Source organism: Taurulus bubalis (assembly GCF_910589615.1).
Source record: "Taurulus bubalis genome assembly, chromosome: 5".
In the NCBI taxonomy this organism is placed as follows: Eukaryota; Metazoa; Chordata; class Actinopteri; order Perciformes; family Cottidae; genus Taurulus; species Taurulus bubalis.
In genome coordinates this window covers 13,532,287-13,555,035 of record NC_136593.1, presented here as the reverse complement: position 1 = coordinate 13,555,035, position 22,749 = coordinate 13,532,287, and the positions used below count along the sequence as shown (strand labels likewise).

General features: G+C 37.6%; 3 protein-coding genes across 3 annotated transcripts; 1 reads left to right on the top strand and 2 right to left on the bottom strand.

The window, feature by feature from the left end:
- Positions 1-694: 694 nt before the first annotated feature.
- Positions 695-2,297, bottom strand: LOC306736171 (green-sensitive opsin-like; the record flags this gene model as incomplete). Its single annotated transcript, XM_079217776.1, has 5 exons — positions 695-793; positions 899-1,138; positions 1,270-1,435; positions 1,637-1,805; positions 1,913-2,297. 5 exons carry the CDS (start codon positions 2,295-2,297, stop codon positions 695-697), a joined length of 1,059 nt encoding a protein of 352 aa, XP_079073902.1.
- A 6,840-nt stretch (positions 2,298-9,137) lies between these two features.
- On the top strand, positions 9,138-10,730 carry LOC306736170 (green-sensitive opsin-like; the record flags this gene model as incomplete). Its single annotated transcript, XM_079217775.1, has 5 exons — positions 9,138-9,522; positions 9,630-9,798; positions 10,000-10,165; positions 10,286-10,525; positions 10,632-10,730. The coding sequence occupies 5 exons, from the start codon at positions 9,138-9,140 to the stop codon at positions 10,728-10,730; spliced, it is 1,059 nt and encodes a 352-aa protein (XP_079073901.1).
- Positions 10,731-17,777: 7,047 nt separating this feature from the next.
- On the bottom strand, positions 17,778-21,221 carry synprb (synaptoporin b; the record flags this gene model as incomplete). The annotated part of the gene is made up of 5 exons (XM_079218316.1): positions 17,778-18,134; positions 18,223-18,414; positions 18,553-18,751; positions 20,562-20,683; positions 21,198-21,221. The coding sequence occupies 5 exons, from the start codon at positions 21,219-21,221 to the stop codon at positions 17,778-17,780; spliced, it is 894 nt and encodes a 297-aa protein (XP_079074442.1).
- Positions 21,222-22,749: the final 1,528 nt, after the last annotated feature.

Below are 22,749 nucleotides of genomic sequence, written 5' to 3'. Positions count from 1 at the left end.
AATAACGTTCGGCACAGAGCCCAGAGGCATGTACAGTATAAGGCCAGACTGAGACGTAGAGAAGTAGCATTTAGTCAGCCAGTTTAGCTCTGAACAACTTGGACAACAGAATCCCAAACTGCTCTAAGAGTTTTATGAAACCATTACAATCCTGATAAACAGTTTGTTGTTTGTCTCATGAATGAACACCTTTTTATAGTATTTGTAGTCTGAAATGAACTCAATATGACAACACATATTTATGCATGCATTTATTTATCTATATTAATTTATATATATACAATGTTTACAGTTCGAAATGTACAAAATGTGCTCCCCCTGATGTAAGAGAGAAAACAAATATATTGTGTCAATCAAACCACATGTTCTTTAAGGATATAATGTAGATTCAATGGTGCCAAATAACTAAAACATTTCAGGGGCTGCTATGATTCATGTCAAAGTGAGCATTCACTTACATGTGTTCACAGATTTTCCCATTATTTGCATGATTTTGAATTCACATCGACGTGACAAACAGTTTTCACCATCCATCAAATAAAATATGAGAAAAGAGTTTGTTGCTGGCGCCGTTCATCACTGGTCAAGTAGTCCAGACATCTCTGAACTTCACTCAGTCCACATCCAAGATTATTCCAAACCAAAGAGACGATAGAAAAAGAAAATGTCCAGGTATATGAAAATATCTCTATATTTAAGAGACAGAGGACACTTCTGTCTTGCTGGCAGAGACTGAGGTCTCATCATCCACCATGCCACCCATTCCAATAGTGCTGAGCATGCAGTTACGGAACTGAAAAAGAGCACAATGACTGTAAAAACCACAAGCTTGTATTGTGTATTATGATGGGTTTAAAGTAAACACTGAAAAATGAAGATCATTTTCATATAAACCAACCTGTTTGTTCAACAGCACGTAGATAACAGGGTTATAGAGGGCTGAGCTCTTTGCAAAGAAGGCAGGGATAGCTGCTGTCACGGCTGTGAAGGCAGCTCCCTTGTTCATGAAGATCCAACCGGCAAAACTGGCATATGGCACCCAGGCTACGAGGAAGCCAAGGACCATCAAGATGCACATGCGTGTCACTTCCCTCTCAGCCTTCTGGGTAGACTCTGACTCCTGCTGCTGGGCTGCGGCCTGAAGGGTTTGATACAATAAAAGATCAGTTCATCAGTAGTGGACATTTTTTTTTAGAGTTTATCTGAATGTCAATGATATTAACAAAGAAAATGCCTAAATAGTGTAAAAATAACTTCAACTTCACTTACAGCTTTGACTGTCAGCACAAGGCTTCCATAGGTGAAGAAAATGGTGAAGACGGGAAAGAAGAAGTGGACAACAAACATATAGATGACGTATGATTCATTGTTGAAGCCTGGAGCCAGAGTGTAGTAGTCAGGTCCACAGGAGCACTGCATGCCCTCAGGAAGGTACCTATGTGAAGTTTAAGAAAAACATTAATGCACACATTTATTCAGTTTTATTAACAGATATTTACCCTCTGCATCAACAGTATCAAGACAATCTGAATGGTGCGTTTGAGAGGTTTAAAAATATATACATCTTTGCAGAATACTTTAAAACGGAAATTCATATTAAACTAAAATGTAAGATTTAAAAGAATGTGCTAATTACCTGGACCAGCCAAAGAGAGGGGGAGCAGCACATGCCATGGCCATGATCCAGGTGAAAAGGACTCCAGCTCCTGCATGAGTACCAGAGAACTTGAAGCTTCCCATGGGTTTGCAGACTACGATGTATCTTTCAACAGCAAGGACTACCAGGGACCAGAGAGCAACTTCACCTGCAGAGAGAAAAGTTACATTGATTATATGAAGCAATTTATTTTTTCTTTTTTCAAATACATTGAAGACACACTGAAGAAGAAACTTTTTGATTCGTCTTTCTTACCTCCTAGTGTAGCCATGAATCCCTCAATAGCACAGAAATTGGCCCCAAGAATGAAGTAGCCGTTGACAGCAGACGTGATGGTGATGGTGAATCCAAAGGCGCACATGATCAGTCCAGCCACAGCCAGGTTGACCAGGATGAAGTTGAGAGGTTGCCGGAGCTTCTTGTTCTGAGCTGTGACCAACAATGTCAGAGCGTTGATCGGAGTTCCAGTGCAGATCAGGAAAAACATGTAGAAAGCTAGAAGCTTGAACATGATGGGATCAGCCAAATAATACTGTTGATATTCGAATGGACTTCTAACAATCCCAGTCCTGTTGGACATAGGGATGTAGAAGTTCTTGCCCTCTGTGCCATTAGCCTCGATTCCTCCTTCCCAAACCATCTTCACTAGTATGTTGTCCTGTTGAGCTTATTCGCCTCAAGAACCAAAGAGTGTTGGTGGACTCAACAGTCAGAGTTGCGCAGTCTGATTTTTATACTTCACCACTAACTATCAACGTGCCAACATGGGATTAAAGGACACACATTGAAAGAGGATAGTAATTAATCTTAACACCGGATAGAGCGGTCTTGGCACAAAGTAATATGCTCCACTTTAGAGGTCCGGGAGAATTCTTCTAATCCTGATTAAAGAATCAGAATTAAGCTCAGTCAACAGCTCTTTTAACACCATCTAGTAAACTTATTCTAAACAAGCTAATTACATCTGGAATCACATGTCTATCTACGTTTATGATTAAGTATATCAATAGACCCTACTTTGATCACTCTGATGTGAGGATGGCCCATGATAATGGACTTGAGAAAGTGAAAATCCTCATCTCAATTACTTTCTTTTATAACTTTTCTTTCTACTTTATTTTCAATAATATGGGCAGGTAAAGGTTCTGCATTTCCTTATTTCCCTCTACTTTTTTCCCCCTCAACACATTATGTTGAATGGCTACCTGTTGAGCCGCTGCTCCTTTGTGTCGAAAGGAGTCAGCTGAGGTGGTTCGGGCATCTAATCAGGATGCCTCCTGGACGCCTCCCATTAGAGGTTTTCCAGGCACGTCCAACTGGTAGGAGACCCCGGGGAAGACCCAGGACCTGCTGGAGGGATTATATCTCCCGGCTGGCCTTGGAACACCTCTGGATCCCCAAGAATGAGCTGGAAAGAGTGAGAGGGAAGCCTGGGTCAGCCTGCTGGGCCTGCTGCCCCGACCCGAAGTGACCCGACCCCGGATAAGCGGCTGATAATGGATGGATGGATGGGCTACGTGTGTATCTTTACAGCCAGTAATATACCATTTGAAATGTCCGCCACTATATGGAGGAACTGTCATGATCAGGATTGGATTAACCTCATTGTCTCACCTGCAGTGACCTAGCTGTGATGTAGCAAAAGCGTACTGTCACAGCTTGGAAAGAAAATGTCAGTTACAGACTTCTGTAATTTGTTATTTTCACTAAGCCGCAGCATAATTATCAGTGAATCAGAATATACAGTGATAATTAGAGAGCCCATTCTTAAAAGTCAAAGACACTCTCACTGACAAAACTGGCAAATTTGGCCAGTAGTAGTAGACTGCAGTTGAAATACATTTCTCAGTCCACTGTTAAACAATATGTTCACCATAAATGATGCCGATGTTAAAGATGATCCACCATTTTGAATTCACTACAAAGGAAAACCTGGTTGTTACATTCATCCAGTTTAATGTAGTCCAGCCTTGATGATTTAGGCTTTTGCTTGTTAATGTAGTTTATTTTGCTTATTGTATGTAGTTCATGTTTGTTTAATGTAGTTTTTGCGTTTGTGCTATTCTTTCCTTGTTTCCTGCATGCCAAGTGGCCTTGGGTTAGTTGAAGGGCACTTAAAAGTTTGTTGTTGTTAATACGAATTAAGTAACTGTAATTCATTTAATTAAGTGGCGGGTGATTGCGCACATCCACAAACAAGCTTATTACGCCCATTCACTTAATGAAGATGTTAAGAGTATCAAGGATCAGAACTTCTACATTCTCATGTCCAACAGTGAGTGTGAGAAGTCTTTTTAAGTAACCGCAGTTTTATCTGGTCGATCATCATACATTTCTGCATGTTTGTTCCGATCTGAACTTGGACTTCCATTGTTCCTGAACAAAGATCAAACAACCTCTCATCTAAATCCTGCTCAGCTCAGCTGTATGACTGAATGAGCTGATGAGCTGCTTTGGGGTCACCATCTCCAACAAACCAAATATCTGACTATCCATGGATTCACAGCCACACATGGAGGTAAAGTACAAGAGATGGTGACTAATAGGCATTGGTGGATTATTCTTTTTGTAGCTGTTTTGTGTCTCTTTTTTAGCAATATGCATCTCTTTGTGGTCATTTTCTATCTCCTTGTAGACATGTTGGGTCTGGTTGTAGTTGATTGGTGTTTCTTTGTAAACATCGTGTGTCCCTTTGTGGTGGCTTTGTCCACTTTAATAGTTGTTTAATATTTGTCATAGTTGAGTGTCTCTGTTTCTCTTTGAGGTCATTTTGTGTCTCTTTGTAGTGGTTTGATATTTATTTTTGGTCCTTTTGAGTCTCTGAGAGTTGTTACTCTTTGACATTTTGTAGGATCTGTGTCCAGAGATCCTGTCCAGTTATCCATCCATGCTAAAATAAGAGATAAGATAAGAGATAAGATAAGATAATATAATCCTTTATCAGTCCTGCAGTGGGGAAATTGCAGGATTACAGCAACATTGCACACAAGAGACACATAGAAAATAAATATAATCAAGTAATATAAATAAACAGTAAAACAGTAATAAAAACAGTAAGAAGAATACAATAGCAATATTAAATATACAGACCGAATATAAAAACAAAAAGTATATAAAAGTGCTTAAACGTGTTATATATTGCACAAGATGAACGCAATTAAAGTGGCCAAAAGTGATTAAAGTGTTAAGTGTTTGAGGTCTACTATGAGCTCAGCTTGTTATGCAGCCTGACAGCAGCGGGAAGGAAGGACTTTCGGTACCTCTCCCTCAGACACCGGGGATGAATCAGCCGGTGGCTGAAGAAGCTGTGCAGAGCTATTAGTTGCCTACATACTATTTAATAAATCCTATTCAGATGTTTGGGTTGATCAGCTAATATTAGCTAATAGGTTAAAGATGAAACCTCAGTGTACACCAGTAAGACAGAAGTCTCCACTGCTTCCTAAGAATAAAGTACATTTTCTGACTGTATTATTGTGGACTGATTTAAACTGTTTTACTTTGAGAAAAATTAACGTTTTAAAACATTGTGACAAATGAATGTTACTGTTTTGTAATTGTGTACATTATTATTAGAATAATTATTTTTTTAGAAGCCACACAGATATCATATGTGAGACACTTATTAATAGACTGAAGTCTAGAGAGCTGAGTTGACACTCGCAGACAGACTTTGCAGGGTTTGTCAGACCCCAGTTGTGAAGTTAACCCTCATGTTAAGTATCCTTAAAGCCAGAGGATTAACCAGAGGTCTGTGACTCGTGTTTGTGGAAGGATTTAATGTGGAAAATCAATTATTACAGTATTCTTTACTTTGGTTCAATTAAAATTTGGATCCAATATGTTTACAGTTTAATCTAACCTTGAAAACAGGTAGTATAGGTGATCAGGACCAGATATATGATTAAACTGACAAAATCATCAAAAATGGGGAGATTTCTTTTAGGACAATGTAAGACACATTTGAGTATATTACACATTATCCATTTTGAACAGTTTACTCTGCTTTAATAGCCAATAACACACTATTATGCTGGTGCACAAAACTCACACACTACCTGCAAAACAGGGGTACAGCATTACTGCGGAAAGTATCTGAATATTTACTCATGTACAAACTTGAGGTACTAGCCGACTTCACTTTAGTGTTTCTATATTTCTGTTTTATGTTTTATATTTCACTTTGTTGAGGGGTCTGAAGTCCACACAGAAATGTCACGCCTCCTCCTTTTTGGGGATCATAATGACTGGAAAGCTCAGTACTGGTGGAAGGCTGAATGATTCCAGCTCGCTGTATCCCTGACAGGGCTCTGTCTGCACAGCCTGTCTGGCCAGTGGGAGGCGACGAGGTCTCATCCTAACCCTTATCGGCTGTGCATCTCCTGTTTCGGTGTTATGCTGGATGAGATCTGTGCGGCTCACATTGTCCTCTGACAGTGAAAATCAGTCCTTGAACTCAAGTAGAAGCTACCACAGCAGACTTTGCTCACTAGGAGTCAGACCATCACAACTTTTCTGCCAGACCTCCCTCACTGCCAAGACTCTTTCACTGTCGTTAGGTGGAGAGGTGTTTGTCACCTGTGTGTGTGAACCTGCAGCTGGCCGGACAGTGGTTGGTGGTGTGTGCAGCTCAGCAGCTGGCAGGGTGGAGGGCAGTGGAGGTGGCTCGTTTGAAGGGATGCAAGTGCTGGTAGCAGCAGAGTTTGTTGTCTCAGCCATCAGTGTGGCAACAATGTGGCTTGTGACACAGCCAGGCCGGTCGCCGCAATATCTCTTTGTGTTTATGACACAGTCCAAAGCCTCGAGAATATCCAGTCCCAGTATCCAGTCCTCCAGGTTAGCAACCCACACCAGGTAGTAAACTGATTTTCTTCGCAGCCCCTGATGCAGTATACTCACTACATTGAATCTTTGTACTAGCTCAAGTGCACATGTGGCGGTTACGGACACCAATCCCATACAGCACTACGACAATGAAAATAAACAATATTTCCGTTACAATGCACACACATTACATACGAATGATAACATAATGAATGTCTTAAGATGCTAAATGTTATAAGCCTTGCAGTCCTCTCATGAACGCCACAGGTTAGTCACTCGAAAAGAAGGATTTCACTTCGTGCTTCCTGTAGCTTTTTCTGGAGTCACTCTACAGCGCGCTCTAGTGGCTTTAGTGGCGATATCATTTTTCCCACTAGGTTATGTCTGGAACAACTTCTTCTTGTAAACACAATAACACTTATAACAACACAGGTTACCATTACATGTCACTCAGTCCATTACCATATGTTACATTGACACTATTGCACAATTTCAAAAACTGTTGTCATTAGTCAATTAGACACAAAAACATGAGAAAATAGGTTAGGTTGATACATACCTTTTTTCCCACTTAAAGTCAGCCTTTAACTTTAATAAACAATCTCACTACTTCTTCCACCACTGCTGTTAAATGCATATAAATAACCCGAACCCACAAGCAGACTAGCCTACTTAACTGTAAAGCTCTTTGGTTTTATGTCAAGCTGAATGTCTCAGAGCCGCTCCTCCCTCTGCAGCAAATATGTAATTTGTGCGAGTAAAGTTGTGAGTCAACCAACTTAATATGCTCACTATCTGTTGAGAACCACTGAACAAAGGATCCCTGATGCGGTTTACTATTTGTGTCGATGAAGTTTTGATTAATGACATTGACACGTTACGTCTTGCACAAAAAATGTGTAAATCAAAGTGTAATGCTATGGTTTATAATTCCTAATGTAATAATGCATTATATGCATTAATTGGTTCTTCAAGAAAATCACATTAAAGAAATATTGTGAATCTTGGGCAAGGATCATACTGCAACAGGTGAATCTATCCCTGAATTACGTTACAACAATGTTGTTGAAATTATACTTTTATTAATTCCTTATGTTTGAATGAGGAATGCCAAAAATAATAAAAAGCTTCTTGCCAGGGAAGAGAGATAGCGAGCCCATAAGTTCCTAATGGGACTGCCATGAGAGGTTTGATGCAGCTAGAGGTGGCCGGGAGCAACGCATAGCCGGCTGGAGGTGCACTCTCCTGTACTCATTCGAGGGAAATGAGTCATATTGATTGCCGAAGAGCAAAAGCTCCTATCTGATAAATTCACTTTTTTGAGATTTCAAAAAAAAACTTAGGAGGTTCCCCCCACTTTTCCTGGATCATTTTGCAGATAGGAGGTTTTGCACTGTGGCCATTGATATGTGAGCACAACACACATTATGACTAATGCATCTAGGAATTTTGACTGCATGAATGTTGATATTAAAGTACTGTTATCTGTTTGTTGTTTACCATATGTATCTATGTATTGTTTTTATTATATTTTAATTGTTATTGTTTTATTCTATGTCTATGTTTATTGTTATGCACTGAATCAAATTCCTTGTATGTGCAACGTACTTGGCCAATAAATGATTCTGATTATCTGATTTTGATCTGATTCTGATCTGATTCTGATATAGTTTGAGTGGATCAATAAATGTTCAGTTCCATGTGTCATTGTTAAAAAATTAAATCCCCCAGGATTTATTGTGCTCAACTGTACAACCCACCCCCACAGGTAGCTAGGATGATTGACTGGTTTAAAAGCAACAAGCGTCATGAGACCTTCACTGACCTCCTGAACTCAGTAAATGCATTAACCATTCCTCTCATCTGTGTAGGCAGGTGACATTGTATGACACCAAAAAAACAGAACTATGTTCAGGGATCTTTATTTCTCGACTACTCTTAAAAGGGTAGGATAGTATTAAATGCATTTAGAATGTTCAATTTGTGTTAGATTTAACAAAGATTTTCCTGTCCGTTCAAAGTTACACGGTAAACAGAATTTTTCCCTTCAAAACGTTTCGCAAATCTTGGTCGCTAACGGATGAAGTGCATTCACCGATCTGAAAAAATTACTTGAATTTTAAACTAACTTAAAGGGCCTTGAAACTGTGTAGCTCAGTCCAAACTAACAGTGCATAAATACACATACATAGCTGCAGTGGTAGATCTTATAAAAAATAAAAGACAACAAACAATTTAACAGTTAACTCTGAAGTTAAGAACATGAAACATTTGGACCATTAATAAAGATAAATTAGTATTTACTTTCACTTTATGTATTGATTTAAAAACATTTACTTTAATTGGTAATATATTGTATAGATATTGACTACGTCCTAAAATGACTGATTTTACTGAAGAAATATTTTTGTAAGGTAAAAACGTCACTGCCATTAGTGCTTTTAAGTCAATTATCAATCAGGCTTGAGCTGTCCACTTACTCACAATCCTCCTATAATCTAATTTTGTCAATTTGAGGATAACCCGAGGTAGGTATAAAACAGCCCCATGAGCACCATAAGCTGTGGAAGTTGGTTTACACCACTAGTGACTGAGTAACTTTGCACACTTCGCCACTGTCTATCGATTGAAGCTCAAGCAGAAAAGGCAACTGAAGATGGTTTGGGAAGGAGGAATCGAGGCTAATGGCACAGAGGGCAAGAACTTCTACATCCCTATGTCCAACAGGACTGGGATTGTTAGAAATCCATTCGAATATCAACAGTATTATTTGGCTGATCCCATCATGTTCAAGCTTCTAGCTTTCTACATGTTTTTCCTGATCTGCACTGGAACTCCGATCAACGCTCTGACATTGTTGGTCACAGCTCAGAACAAGAAGCTCCGGCAACCTCTCAACTTCATCCTGGTCAACCTGGCTGTGGCTGGACTGATCATGTGCGCCTTTGGATTCACCATCACCATCACGTCTGCTGTCAACGGCTACTTCATTCTCGGATCCACTGCCTGCGCTGTTGAGGGATTCATGGCTACACTAGGAGGTAAGAAAGACGAATCAAAAAGTTTCTTCTTCAGTGTGTCTTCAATGTATTTGAAAAAAGAAAAAAGAAATTGCTTCATATAATCAATGTAACTTTTCTCTCTGCAGGTGAAGTTGCTCTCTGGTCCCTGGTAGTCCTTGCTGTTGAAAGATACATCGTAGTCTGCAAACCCATGGGAAGCTTCAAGTTCTCTGGTACTCATGCAGGAGCTGGAGTCCTTTTCACCTGGATCATGGCCATGGCATGTGCTGCTCCCCCTCTCTTTGGCTGGTCCAGGTAATTAGCACATTCTTTTAAATCTTACATTTTAGTTTAATATGAATTTCCGTTTTAAAGTATTCTGCAAAGATGTATATATTTTTAAACCTCTCAAACGCACCATTCAGATTGTCTTGATACTGCCAATGCACAGGGTAAATATCTGTTAATAAAACTGAATAAATGTGTGCATTATTGTTTTTCTTAAACTTCACATAGGTACATTCCTGAGGGCATGCAGTGTTCCTGTGGACCGGACTACTACACTCTGGCTCCAGGCTTCAACAATGAATCATACGTCATCTACATGTTTGTCGTCCACTTCTTCGTTCCCGTCTTCACCATTTTCTTCACCTATGGAAGCCTTGTGCTGACAGTCAAAGCTGTAAGTGAAGTTGAAGTTATTTAGGCATTTCCTTTGTTAATATCATTGACTTCCAGATAAACTCACAACAAAAATGTCCACTACTGTTGAACTGATCTTTTATTATATCAAACCCTTCAGGCCGCAGCCCAGCAGCAGGAGTCAGAGTCTACCCAGAAGGCTGAGAGGGAAGTGACACGCATGTGCATCTTGATGGTCTTTGGCTTCCTCGTAGCCTGGGTGCCATATGCCAGTTTTGCCGGTTGGATCTTCATGAACAAGGGAGCTGCCTTCTCAGCCATGACAGCAGCTGTCCCTGCCTTCTTTGCAAAGAGCTCAGCCCTCTATAACCCTGTTATCTACGTGCTGTTGAACAAACAGGTTGGCTCAATATATTGTCTAGTTTCTAGTATTTGCCTTTTTTGTTTGGTCAATCTTACAACCGTGAACTTGTTTCTGAAGTCGTTGTCTTTCCTCTCATTTTCAGTTCCGTAACTGCATGCTGAGCACTATTGGAATGGGCGGCATGGTGGATGATGAGACCTCAGTCTCTGCCAGCAAGACAGAAGTGTCCTCTGTGTCATAATCACGATGACATCCTCAAATCTGTGGACATTTTTCCTACTGATCCCTTCCAGATTTTTAAAAAGGTCGAGTGAAAAAAAAGTCTTAAACTTTTGCCAAATGGATTTATGGATTCGATGAACGGACTCTGGACCAAACACAATGAGGAATTAAATCTGTTAATATGTATAAATTAACAAATGTAATGAAATGCATTTGCTCAGGAGGTTTTCTTGCGCAGCATTTATGTGTCTGTGTGCCCGCAAGAGCATATATGAGTGAGTGAGTGAGTGAGTGTGAGTGAGAGAGAATGAAGTGTGACTCACTGTGCAGGACTTGATGACACTCAAAACATCTCAAGTCAAGCTAAACCTGCTGAAATGTGACAACGCTTTCTGCTATGCTGATTGTGTCACACATGAGTTATTTTCTTGTAATTATGTGTTTTACTGGGCTACCAGTGGCAACATTTTCAGGTATAATATGAAAATAAAAAAATATAAAGAATTGACTAGATAATAAATGCATGCATGAAAAGAAATGTACTCCTGTATTCATTTCATTTCTGAACTATCTCTAACTTTGCTGATTGGATTACCTGCTGTTTAAGCCAAAGTATTTGAGAGAATCTATCCTCGAATTGGAAAAAAACTAAGAACCCATTGATAAGAAAAAAGGAAGAACAGCTGATGCATCCCTTTTTATCTGCAGAGGTTGTATTCCTTTTGGATTTTATCTAGAAATGTAAAATATGGCACATTCAGTGTCACCTCCTCATTGTCAAGCGGTTGAGAACAATCCGTAGTCTAAGTCAGTAGTTCTCAAATGGGAGTACTAGTACCCCCGGGGGTACTTGAAGGCACCCCGGGAGTGAGATAAAGAAAAAATATATATATTTAAAATTAGCATAAATTCAAAAATCCTTTAAAACTATTCATTTAATAAATATTCAATAATATAAGTGTAAGTTCTTAAACTGAATTGTATATATCTATATCAAATCAGACACTGATGGCACAGCGCTATTTTTCAACTAAAAATGCTTTTCCCTAGTTATGGGGTACTTGGCTGAAAGAAAATTCTACAGGGGGTACATCACTGAAAAAAGGTTGAGAACCACTAATCTAAGTGTACTTAAAAGGCATCACACGTCTTCCCACGCTAATCCCTCTCTTGTAAATCTCTTGTAAATCCTCTGAAAGAGTCATAATAACAGAAGGCGTTCTAGAAACTGTTGCTCATCCACCTACTTGTGTTAGATTTACAGTAATTGTTTTACAGTTACTACTTTGTGTAACATGAACACAAGTTTAAAGCAACAGAGACTTCCTGAGCTATGCTATTAAAAAAAAAAACATTAAATTACATATTTTAGTTAGCAGCAAATTCATAGTTGTTTAGATCAGTCACTAGATTCAGTGAAGGATTAGATCTTCTTAAGTAAAGTATCCTACTCTGGGAAAATTCCCACAAGTCAACAGTTGGAATCAAGATTCCTTGGTAAAGGTCAGATTTTTACATTTCTTTCAAAGCTGAGTACAGGGTCCTCTGAAAATATACAACAGTTCTGAACACACTTCTAGTTATCGGTAGCACTTTATAATAACTATACACTCTTTAGCATTAGTAAAGCATGCACACTTAATCATTTATAAAGCATTGTTCCAACATGAACACTCATTAGTAACTCATTAGTATGCAATTCATAAACACAGTAATAAATGTTTTATTCTTGCATTAATGTCCTCTTTGAGAAAAGTTTAATTTGACTATTATGTGTTTCACGATTGGGTTTTCATACTTTATAAAATATGGATTCCCCATTTGAAAAATAAGTAATATATATTGCAAACCAATTAAGTAATATATATTACAAACCAATTATAATAATAATTATTACTGCAATTCATGATAATTCAGGTAGTTACTAGTTGTTTGTTTAGTATCTAAATAATTATATGTATAAATGAAGGCATGCATAAATGAATTTAAATATTTTTTTGTATCATTTACTAACACTTTATAAATTATCTTATTAATCATCTATAAGTCCTAAATACTTAATTTACAAATGGGGAATCCATCATTTATAAAGTATGAAAACTCAATCATGAAACACATAATAGTCAAGCTTATTAATCAAGAATAAAACATGTATAACTGTGTTTATGAATTGCATACTAATGAGTTACTAATGTGTGCTGCACGGTGGTGTAGTGGCTAGCACTGTCGCCTCACAGCAAGGGGGGCCGGAGTTGGGATCCCAGTCTGGCAGGTCCTTCTGTGTGGAGTTTGCATGTTCTCCCCGTGTCAGCGTGGGTTCTCTACGGGTTCTGCGGCTTCCTCCCACAGTCCAAAGACATGAGGCTTAGGTTAATTGGATTCTAAATTGCCCGTAGGTGTGAATGTGAGCGTGCATGGTTGTCTGTCTCTATGTGTGCCCTGCGATAGACTGGCGACTTGTCCAGGGTGAACCCTGCCTTCGCCCAATGACAGCTGGGATCGGCTCCAGCGTCCAGCGACCCTAAACAGGATAAGCAGTTCGGATAATGGATGGAGTTACTAATGAGTGTTCATGTTGGAACAATGCTTAATAAATGATCAATTAAGTGTTTACTCATGTTTTACTAATGCTAAATAGTGTGTAGTTGTTTTTAAGTGCTACAGTGCCCTCCAGAATTATTGGCACCCTGAGTAAATATGAGCAAAACAGGCTGTGAAAAAAATTCTTTGCGGTTTATCCTCTTGGTCTTTCACTCAAAATATTGACAAAAATCGTACAGCAAATCGTAAGTAAATCTTTTCAAGATTTTTTTAAAATATTTTTCTCATAAACATGTGTGCCACAATTATTGGCACCCCAACATCTCATGATTCAAATCTAACTGAAGTATATTTCCAGTCATATTTTACATTTTTTAGTTCACCGGTTTGATTAGGAACTCTTACGTAAAAATATGAGGTGACACAAGCCAAATTCCCTTTGTCATTCATCACTATGGGAAAGACCTGAGAAAACAGTGAGTATCTGCGAAGAAAAGTTGTTGAGCTGCACAAATCAGAAAATGGATATAAGAAAATGTCTTAACAGTTGAAAATACCCATGTCCACTGTCCAGGCAATAATTAAGAAATTTAAAACGACAGGAGATGTTAAGAATCAGCCTGCAAGAGGACGTGTGTGTACTTTGACCCCACGCACCGTGCGGCAAAATAATCTACACGGATCACAGCTGGAGAATTGCAGAGGTTAGTTGATGCAGATTCATAAAACAAAGAAAAGAAATAATCCTTATTTTATTTTATAAAAAAAAAAGAAATCTTTTATTTATCCCAGAGTGAGGAAATTATTCTCTGCATTTAAGATAACCATCCTTAATAATTAAGGAGCAGTGTACTGCTGTGAAGCACTGGGGGTTCAGTGTCTTGCTCAAGGACACTTGCTCAAGTAACTTTACATATTACAAAAGTACAAAGTACATGGACATAAAACGTCATTAATAAATGTTTACGTTAACAGGCTACGCTTGCGCATGCGCAATTCTTTGCGTTGTTGTGTCTCTCAAAAAAAAAATACAGATCTAAGCTCAACATTGAGCATGAATTGAGAGCGGCCATATCAACCCCGTTTTAAACGATTTGTAGAGGAAAGCAGTTTATTGCAGCCACTAATACTGATAAAACATGATGGCTCACATATCTGCACTCATTTTGTTTTGCACAGGTTGAACGTTATTGTTATTATCTTGAAAATATATTCAGTGCAAAACAGGTTATTTGCAGCCACAATAGGTAATCTTTTTTGCTAAATATTAGTTATTGTTTGCACAGATAGAACTTTATTTTCATTGTTCTAACAAAGTGATTGCACAACAAGTTGGACCTTTTTGTTACAATTTTGTTAGGGTGGTGGGGCCCGAACATTTTTCTTCCTCCAAAGTGGGGCGTGACAGAAAAAGTTTGAGAACCACTGGGTTACAGTCTTTCTGCGATTTTAGTTAATTGAGATGATTCATGACATGAGCAATGATAGAGGTCTAAATAAGGCAGTCCTACCTGAAAAATACCATGTGTGATTACCTTGGACATACTTGTTTCAAGTACCATGTATATATTTTGAAAGTGGACAATTACACATAGTTTCTGCTCTAGTTGAATAAATGTGCTAAATTAAGCAAACGAAAGCTCATTGAATGTTTTTAAATTATTTTAAACAAGCTAAATCCTCCGTTGGAGAGGTTTCCGATGATAAGACTGGCAGATGATGCCCCCTGCAGGTGTCTGCAAATACTTTTTATCCATATATGCTCCACACTGTGCTCCTTTTAGAATATATAGATGCTTCATGCACCAGTGTGTAACATGTTGCAGCTCACAGGGGAATAATTACATATAAATATACCTTTGTTCCATCTCAGATAGGCCATTTATCTCATGATGTAGCCCTTTATTTCCTGCTGATAATCTGACCCTAATTGTCATGCTGTTGCACATGCACTGTAATTTTCTTGAAAGATCCTGGTCTGGACACCTGCATGTGCTTAGTGTCTCTGTCAGGGGGCGGGGCTGAGGCAAGGTCGGCTCTCTTTGTTCTAATTGCTCGGATCAGAAAGGAAAAGCTGCATACAGAGGTTTTAATAACCAACTTGGGGATGTACTGAATATATTTACAGACTAATGTTCACTGTGGGAAAAATACACTGGCTCTGCTGGATGAGCAACAGATGCACACACTTTATTTATGCGATCATGTATGCGCTCTATACTATTTTAATATAACTAATCATTATTTATTTGTTCTCTTTATTGTTAATTTGGTTATTGGGGACTGAAATTATTACTTTTTTGCAAATGTAAGCTTTCCACAGACAATAAAGAAATAGACACAATTGTTTGCTCCAGAAGTTCCGGTCAAGCTTCTAAACAGCAGCAGCAGGTGATGTTAATGAGAAGAAGAACAAAAACTGGTAGTGAAACTACTGTCCATATCCAAGTCAACAAAATGTTACTTATACATCCTTAAATCACAAATTTGCCTCCCTCAGAGAGCTTTACAATGTGTACATCTTCAGACCGTTTACTGTATTGGACAGTCTAAAAAAAGAAGCAATAAAATACTCATGATGATTATATTGAACTTCACGTGCATAATTGGTGAAGAGTCTCTTTTAAGTCAATGACAAACACAGTTTATTCACAATCATCATCACAAATCAGAAATATTTGGAATTGAAACCTACTAAGTTTTAACGTAAATCATTAACCCACCACTCATTTGTTCGTTTTAAATTGTAATTATCAAAAAAACATCATTACAGGTTCGTAACTTTGATATTTAGTCTCCATTTTGCTCGGAATTACGTAGAAACATATTGAATTTATGTTTTATGAACTCGCAAACCCAACTATTCGTCATCAACACATTTCAAACTTTGCTGGTTGTACGATAGTTGGAGCGGCAAGAGGTTTTGGGCATTAGTTAGAATGAAACAGATACCCTCAGGGATTATCCCAGCCTTTGCAATCAAGATAATCCTAATGGTGTGAAACATACTGTAATGTCTCCATGAAAGTTAATACTCATTACTGATCTCTATATAGGTTAACCACATTTCTTTTTCAGTATTTTCTCACTTTTTAAGTCTCCTCTGCTCTGTTCATTTGTCCATGCAAATGAAGAGGCTGACAACATACAAAACCATGTCAACACCAGCAACACAGGGGATACGCTCACTTTGATAGCAGTTACTGAAAAACAAGAACATTATCCAGCTTTGACACATTTATCATACAATGTGAATATACACTTATTTACATGGAAATACAGAAAGAAAAAAAGTTAAATAATAATAATATGTCAAGGCTCCACTGAAGCAATACTTATTATCCATTTGAAATCAATATTCATTAAAAAAGGAAGGACTAAGAAAAACACTGGAATGCCACATTTAACAAAATCTATCAGTAATGACAAAGTGAATGTATGTAACAATCAAATATTAGATATTTATAGAGGACTCAAGCAAATTGGTTAGACATATTTTCAAACTAATATTGATACTGCACGTTTTCGATGTAAAGGTAAGAAATTAGGACGTGTGATTAAACAGCTGCAAATTAAATTAGTTAAATATCAACACTATGTAAGTCCTATAACGCCATCCTCAAACAACTACACCACTGGGCATTTATTAAATAAAATGCTGTTGTTTAAATGGCTATTTGGGGATTTGGAGTTGAAAAGAATGTTAAAATGTTAAAAAAAATAATCCTAAAGTGTTCAGGATAAATAAGGAAATCACACTGCGACACAGAGACATACCAATGAGCTACAAAAGGATTAGCTTGTAAAATCATCAATACATAATTAATAATAATAATTAATAAAGTAGTTAATAGAACTAAGTTACAGCACCACAGAGCATTTCCTGCAGATCAGATCTGAGTGCGAACAGTACTTTGCATCACTTGAGTAAAATCTTTGATTTAACATAGTTAATGAATACTTGTAAATACATTGTATTACACTATACCTACATAATATACATACATGTTGTTGACAAAAATACGAGATCATTATAATGTTGTCTAAACTCTCGCAGTTATATGCAAGCTCTATTTTACTTTGCAACCACTTTGTCACTATTGTTTTATATTATGTCAATATTGCATTGCTCATCAAGTATAATTATTATATTTAAAAACTGTCTTGTTATGATTTATGTCCTCATCAATGAATGGGACATACATTTTGATGGCAATAATATCACAAAATATTAATATGATTTTTCTCTTTTTTTAATGCCTTAATTGCATTGGCCACTCAGTTTGACTGTGAGATGATTTATTGCAGAGCAAAACGCTCACAGCTATGCCTGCTTAGTGACAAAGCTCACCTTGAAAATTAATATAAACAAACAAAGCTGTAAGTAATCACTTCAAATTTCTTCATTTCAAAAGTTATAATATAAATATTTCATCACATTATGAACACCATATTTGCCCAATATTTACCACTCGTGCATTTTATAATAATCATGTCCATGTACAGCACTATACTAAGAGCTAAATCACATCTTGTTGTTAAGTATAATCGGGCCTTGAGAAGCCACTTCATTCTCTCTCACAGAAATTACCGGTTTGCCAAGATATGAGTGTGGTAAGCTCAAGCTTACTTGTGCCTGGTTGAAGCTAACTTGTCTGGTGACCTGCTGATTGAAACTCTCTTGTCTGTTGAGTTGTGGACCAAAACCCTCCTCCGGCTGCTCGAAGCTGCTCTCACTGTAAAGTCGCTGTCGCATTTCACTAGCGCGTTTCCCAGAAGCACTCCTGGTTGGATATCTATGACCTGTCTTGTACCAGCCCGTCTCTTTGAAGACAAACCAAATATTTCCAACCCAGAGGATGACGTTTACAAAACCAAACACCTGTAGAGTGAAGATGGGACAGGAGTGAATGATTTTGCTTTTTTCCAGTTTTGTGTTTTGATGCTTTATTTGTTGACCTAACACCTACCACAGAAGTATTGAGTCGTGACCAGAGAGGCTCCTGGGTGGCTGTACATTTGTTCTCCTGGGCTCTGCAGGCCGAGATGAGCAGAAGCACGTGTGTTGGGTTTGTGGCCGTCTTGATCTCAGAAAGAGTTTTGGCCCAACAGCAACTGCTAACCAGCCACATGAAGGAGAAGATGACTGTAACAAGAAAATCCTGCTCAGGACAAAAGAGTAGAGAGGAAACAAATCATTGTTTTGTTTCATACAAACACAAACATAAACACAGTATATTGGATATAATATCAGGTGTGGACATTAAAGGAATGTTTGTTGAAGGTATAAACTCACTGACCACAAGCGGGCCTCTGTTGTTTCTCAAGTACTTGTTCTGGTAGAAGACATAGACGATCGTTGCCAGCAGAGAGTACAGGAAAGCAAAAACCCCCACAGTCAGAAAAAACTGAGCAGATGAGGAAAAGTTGCCATCCAGGAAAATAACCTCTTCCCTTGTTGCCTCACACAAGGGAGCCTTGAAATGCACTTCTTGTAATCTACAAGACAGAAATAAGAGGTTTACAGCAAATTTTATAACCTTGCATATTTATTTCTGTTTTTTGGCTTGTTTTTGTTTTTTTAACATCTGCCTCTTGGGACTACAGATGGAAAATAGCCTCTTGGATAACTCAGAAATGTTTTTATTAATGTGCACTGTCCCCTTATCAAATAAACCATTTAATAATAATGGAAAAAAACAGGTTATTAAAACTGGCATGCAATGAGCTTCAGTTTGTAGGAAAAACATCACTTTAGCTGCCCATTGTTCACTGGCGCTCCGAGAGCCCTTTCCTTAGCACACAAAAATAGTACAGTTCAAGATCAGAAAACATAGATGAACAGCTGAGAAACCTTTATTTGGTGTTGCGTACAAAGGAACAGATTCTACAAGATTTATGAAGAAGCTGCCAGTGGAAAGTTCTGTAACTTGTATTTTCCTTTTGACACATTGGATTAATCATGGCATCCAATGGCCCATTTGACCTTATGTACATAAAAAAAACACCACAGCAAAAAGAAAATGTGTATATAAATGCCAAAAGTGTGTGCGTGTGTGTGCAAAAGTGTGTGTGTTTATTTTTGCCGTAGTGTATTTCTTTTTTATTTACATTTGCACCACTCTTTATTCCTTGTACTGCAACTGCTGCATAACAATTTCTCTTTGGATAATTATTGTTTTATCTTATTTTGTTTTATAAATCATAAATTCCTTGGCCACATGGTCTATCATGCTGCATGACTTAAGTGAGTTAAATTACTGTGTTACCGTGACCATATTGACTTAATTATAGGCAGGAGGGTTTACTCAATAATTACAGTAGGGTACAGCTTGCATCTTCTTTTTATAAGTTAACAATAAAAACACAATTAAAAACATTTTCCAAAAATGTGGCTTTGTTGCATGTATGACGTGTCTTAAGACACATCTAAAATATTTTAGTCTTTGCTTTATTTTACCAAGCAATGTGCAAAACACACAAACATGTTTCTTGTCCCTATGCTGAGTCTAAAAAACTGCAAGGAATCGAAACATTTAGAAGAACTGAAGTACAATACAATTATATTGGAAGTAATTGAGTTACTAGTCCATTTATACATGTGGGTACCACTGAACTAAGACACTGACACCAGTGTCAAGTCAGATAAGCCATCTTACTCTAATTGGACGATTAATTAACAGTTTAGTTTGGCCATCACTGACTCTGAGGGATACAGTTTGGGTTTGGTCAACCACACAACTGCACTACTGCACCACAACAGCAAAGTTTCTTTGTGCACTAAATTAAATGATAATATATTATAGCTCTGTAGCTATAAATTAATATTTTCTTCACTCAAAATAGCAGCAAGGATGACAAATAGAGTCACTCTTTTTTCTCAGCATAAAATCCCAGACGGCCCCAAGTACATGCAGGTTTGCAGGAGTCAAAATGAAACAGGGACATAGAAAGATGCCAGTGCCAAAGTGCTGTCACATTACACAATCCTGGCTTCCTGTTTCTAAGCTTTAAGAGACAGCTCTCTGAGGAGCCCGACAACATGATGATTGTCTGGTCATGTCTTGTTTGTCCAAAACCATCATGTTGGGTGTCCAATAAAATCTTCACTCTTCGTCAATTAGTCTGTTAATTCACATTTTGAATACATCGAAACATGTTAGTCAATTGTAAAAGATGAAATGATACGAAATGTCACAAACAAACAATATTGAATCACAATTAATATTTGTTCTTTGTAGATTCACAAGTTAAGTACCTTATGAGATCAAAGAATGTACGGAAAGGAATGCACAAACATGTACTTTACCTGAAAGGATAGCCAAACTCAATGTTGATGCTGAGGTTACTCCTCCTGTCGGCACAGTCCACTTTAACCTGGAGGTGACCATAGTATCCTCCACATGTTGCAAAAGCACAGATGGCAAAAATCTAGGAAAAACAATGTCACAAAAGGTTGAGGAACTTTTCATAATTCATACAGTTGATTGATCCAGTATTAGGTATAACATCAATAAATTACTGGACTGTTTAAGATCTATAATTGCTTTGAAAACAAAACCTGAATAATTTAAAGGTCGGAAGACAACTAACGGAGCTGCTGACTGTGTGCTGGAGGGTGGCCACAGCAGTACAGTACTGATTAAATCTGAGGTTGGGAGTCATTTTATCTTTATAGATCTTATGCAGAATATGCGCGTTAAGAATGACAGATTTACTCCATGTTCACTATTCTGAATAGATTTTTCTTTACTTTTAATTATGTGGCACATTTCGCATAAACAAGCAGCACTGAGTCTAGACCTGGCAGACATTTCACCAATCAGCAAGTCAAAACATCAAGATCCAATGTGATATTGTAATTCATACAATGTATTATGCTGTGTATAGAAGCAGAAATCACGAGAAGAAAAATGTAGAACAAGACTGGAGAATTGAAACTTACCGGAGCAAATATAACCATACACATTTAAAAATCACAGTTTTCCCGTCCAACTCCACACAGTGTAGACAGCTGTTGTCATCAGGGTTGAAGCGCTACTGATGTAGACAGGGAGAAAGAGAGCTGCTGTTCCAGCGGAGGGGAGGGCTGACACGAGACATCTTCCCCAGGGAGGAGTCTGTACTGTACCTCTAAGGTCACACAGACTGCAATACACTGTAAATGCAATGATGAATGTGTGTGAACAGGTTTTTGTTGTTTACTTTTTATAGTAAGACCGTAAGGACATTGTTGTTTTATTAAAGCTTCAGCCGCATTTTGTCACTGCAATGAAAACTATGTATCTCAAAAGAAGAAGAAGAAGAAGAAGAAGAAGAAGAAGAAGAAGAAGAAGAAGAAGAAGAAGAAGAAGAAGAAGAAGAAGAAGAAGAAGAAGAAGAAGAAGAAGAAGAAGAAGAAGAAGAAGAAGAAGTCAGTTGGAAAATACAATTATTAGAATATAATTATTTGAGTAAATTAGTTTCTTTTTCTTTTTGAATTCACGTACAGTTTTGTGTTTGGAGGTAATTCAATAATTGTATTTGAATATACGTTACACCAAGCAATTTCCTTCCCAAATCCTGTGTTGCTATAGTAACTGCAGTGTGTTACAAAATGTTCATTTATGCTCCTTCACAAAAAAAGTCACTTTTTTTCAACATTACGACAACCTTTCTCAGCACCTTTAAGTTAATATATTAACATGGGTTCATTTAAAATGACTTACCATGTCAGGCCATGAGATGAAATCATCATGCAAACTTGACACAGAGAAAGGCTCTGAACTGTGACTCATATACATTAGCTGCATCAGCAGGCAAAAAACATACCTGAGACATATCACACCAAGGTCCAATGCATAATCAGATTGAAGTGTTCAAAGTGTTTCATAACTTGTGTTGGTATTTGATACAAAGTAATCAAGGACATCGATTTTGAATAGCATAATCATAGGATTTCAAACAATACAGCTAATATTTGTAATAAATCAACACGTATTTGTGTGACTGAACTAATGCTTAATGTGAAAAAATAGAATAACAATTTTACTCTCTTGTAATTAACGTGTATACTTTAAATACATTTTCTTTTCTAATGATCCGTTGATGATCGGCCCATTTGAATTGTAATAAAAAGGATTCTGCTGACCTCTTTTGGTAGCAAGTCTGTTTTACAGATTTCCTTTTATTGTTGTGCACATCACTGACTAACACATGTGCCTTGAAATACATTTGCTCTGATGTCCTTAAATGGCAAATATCTGTGTCAAAAAACTGCCGTATATTAATTACTTTAAACTTTTACTGAGTCAATCTATTAACCAACTTAAGTCTTGGTAAATTCTAGTTTTCACCACAGAGTGCGAAAAAAAAAGAAGAAAAAAAACACTCACTGCTATAATAATAATTAATAATATAATAATATACTGCATGTTTTTATGTTTTTTTTACAGTCAGTTATATTATGCTTTGAGAATAAGCAAGCAGAGATGTTGTTGAGATGGAGTCCAGAGTGA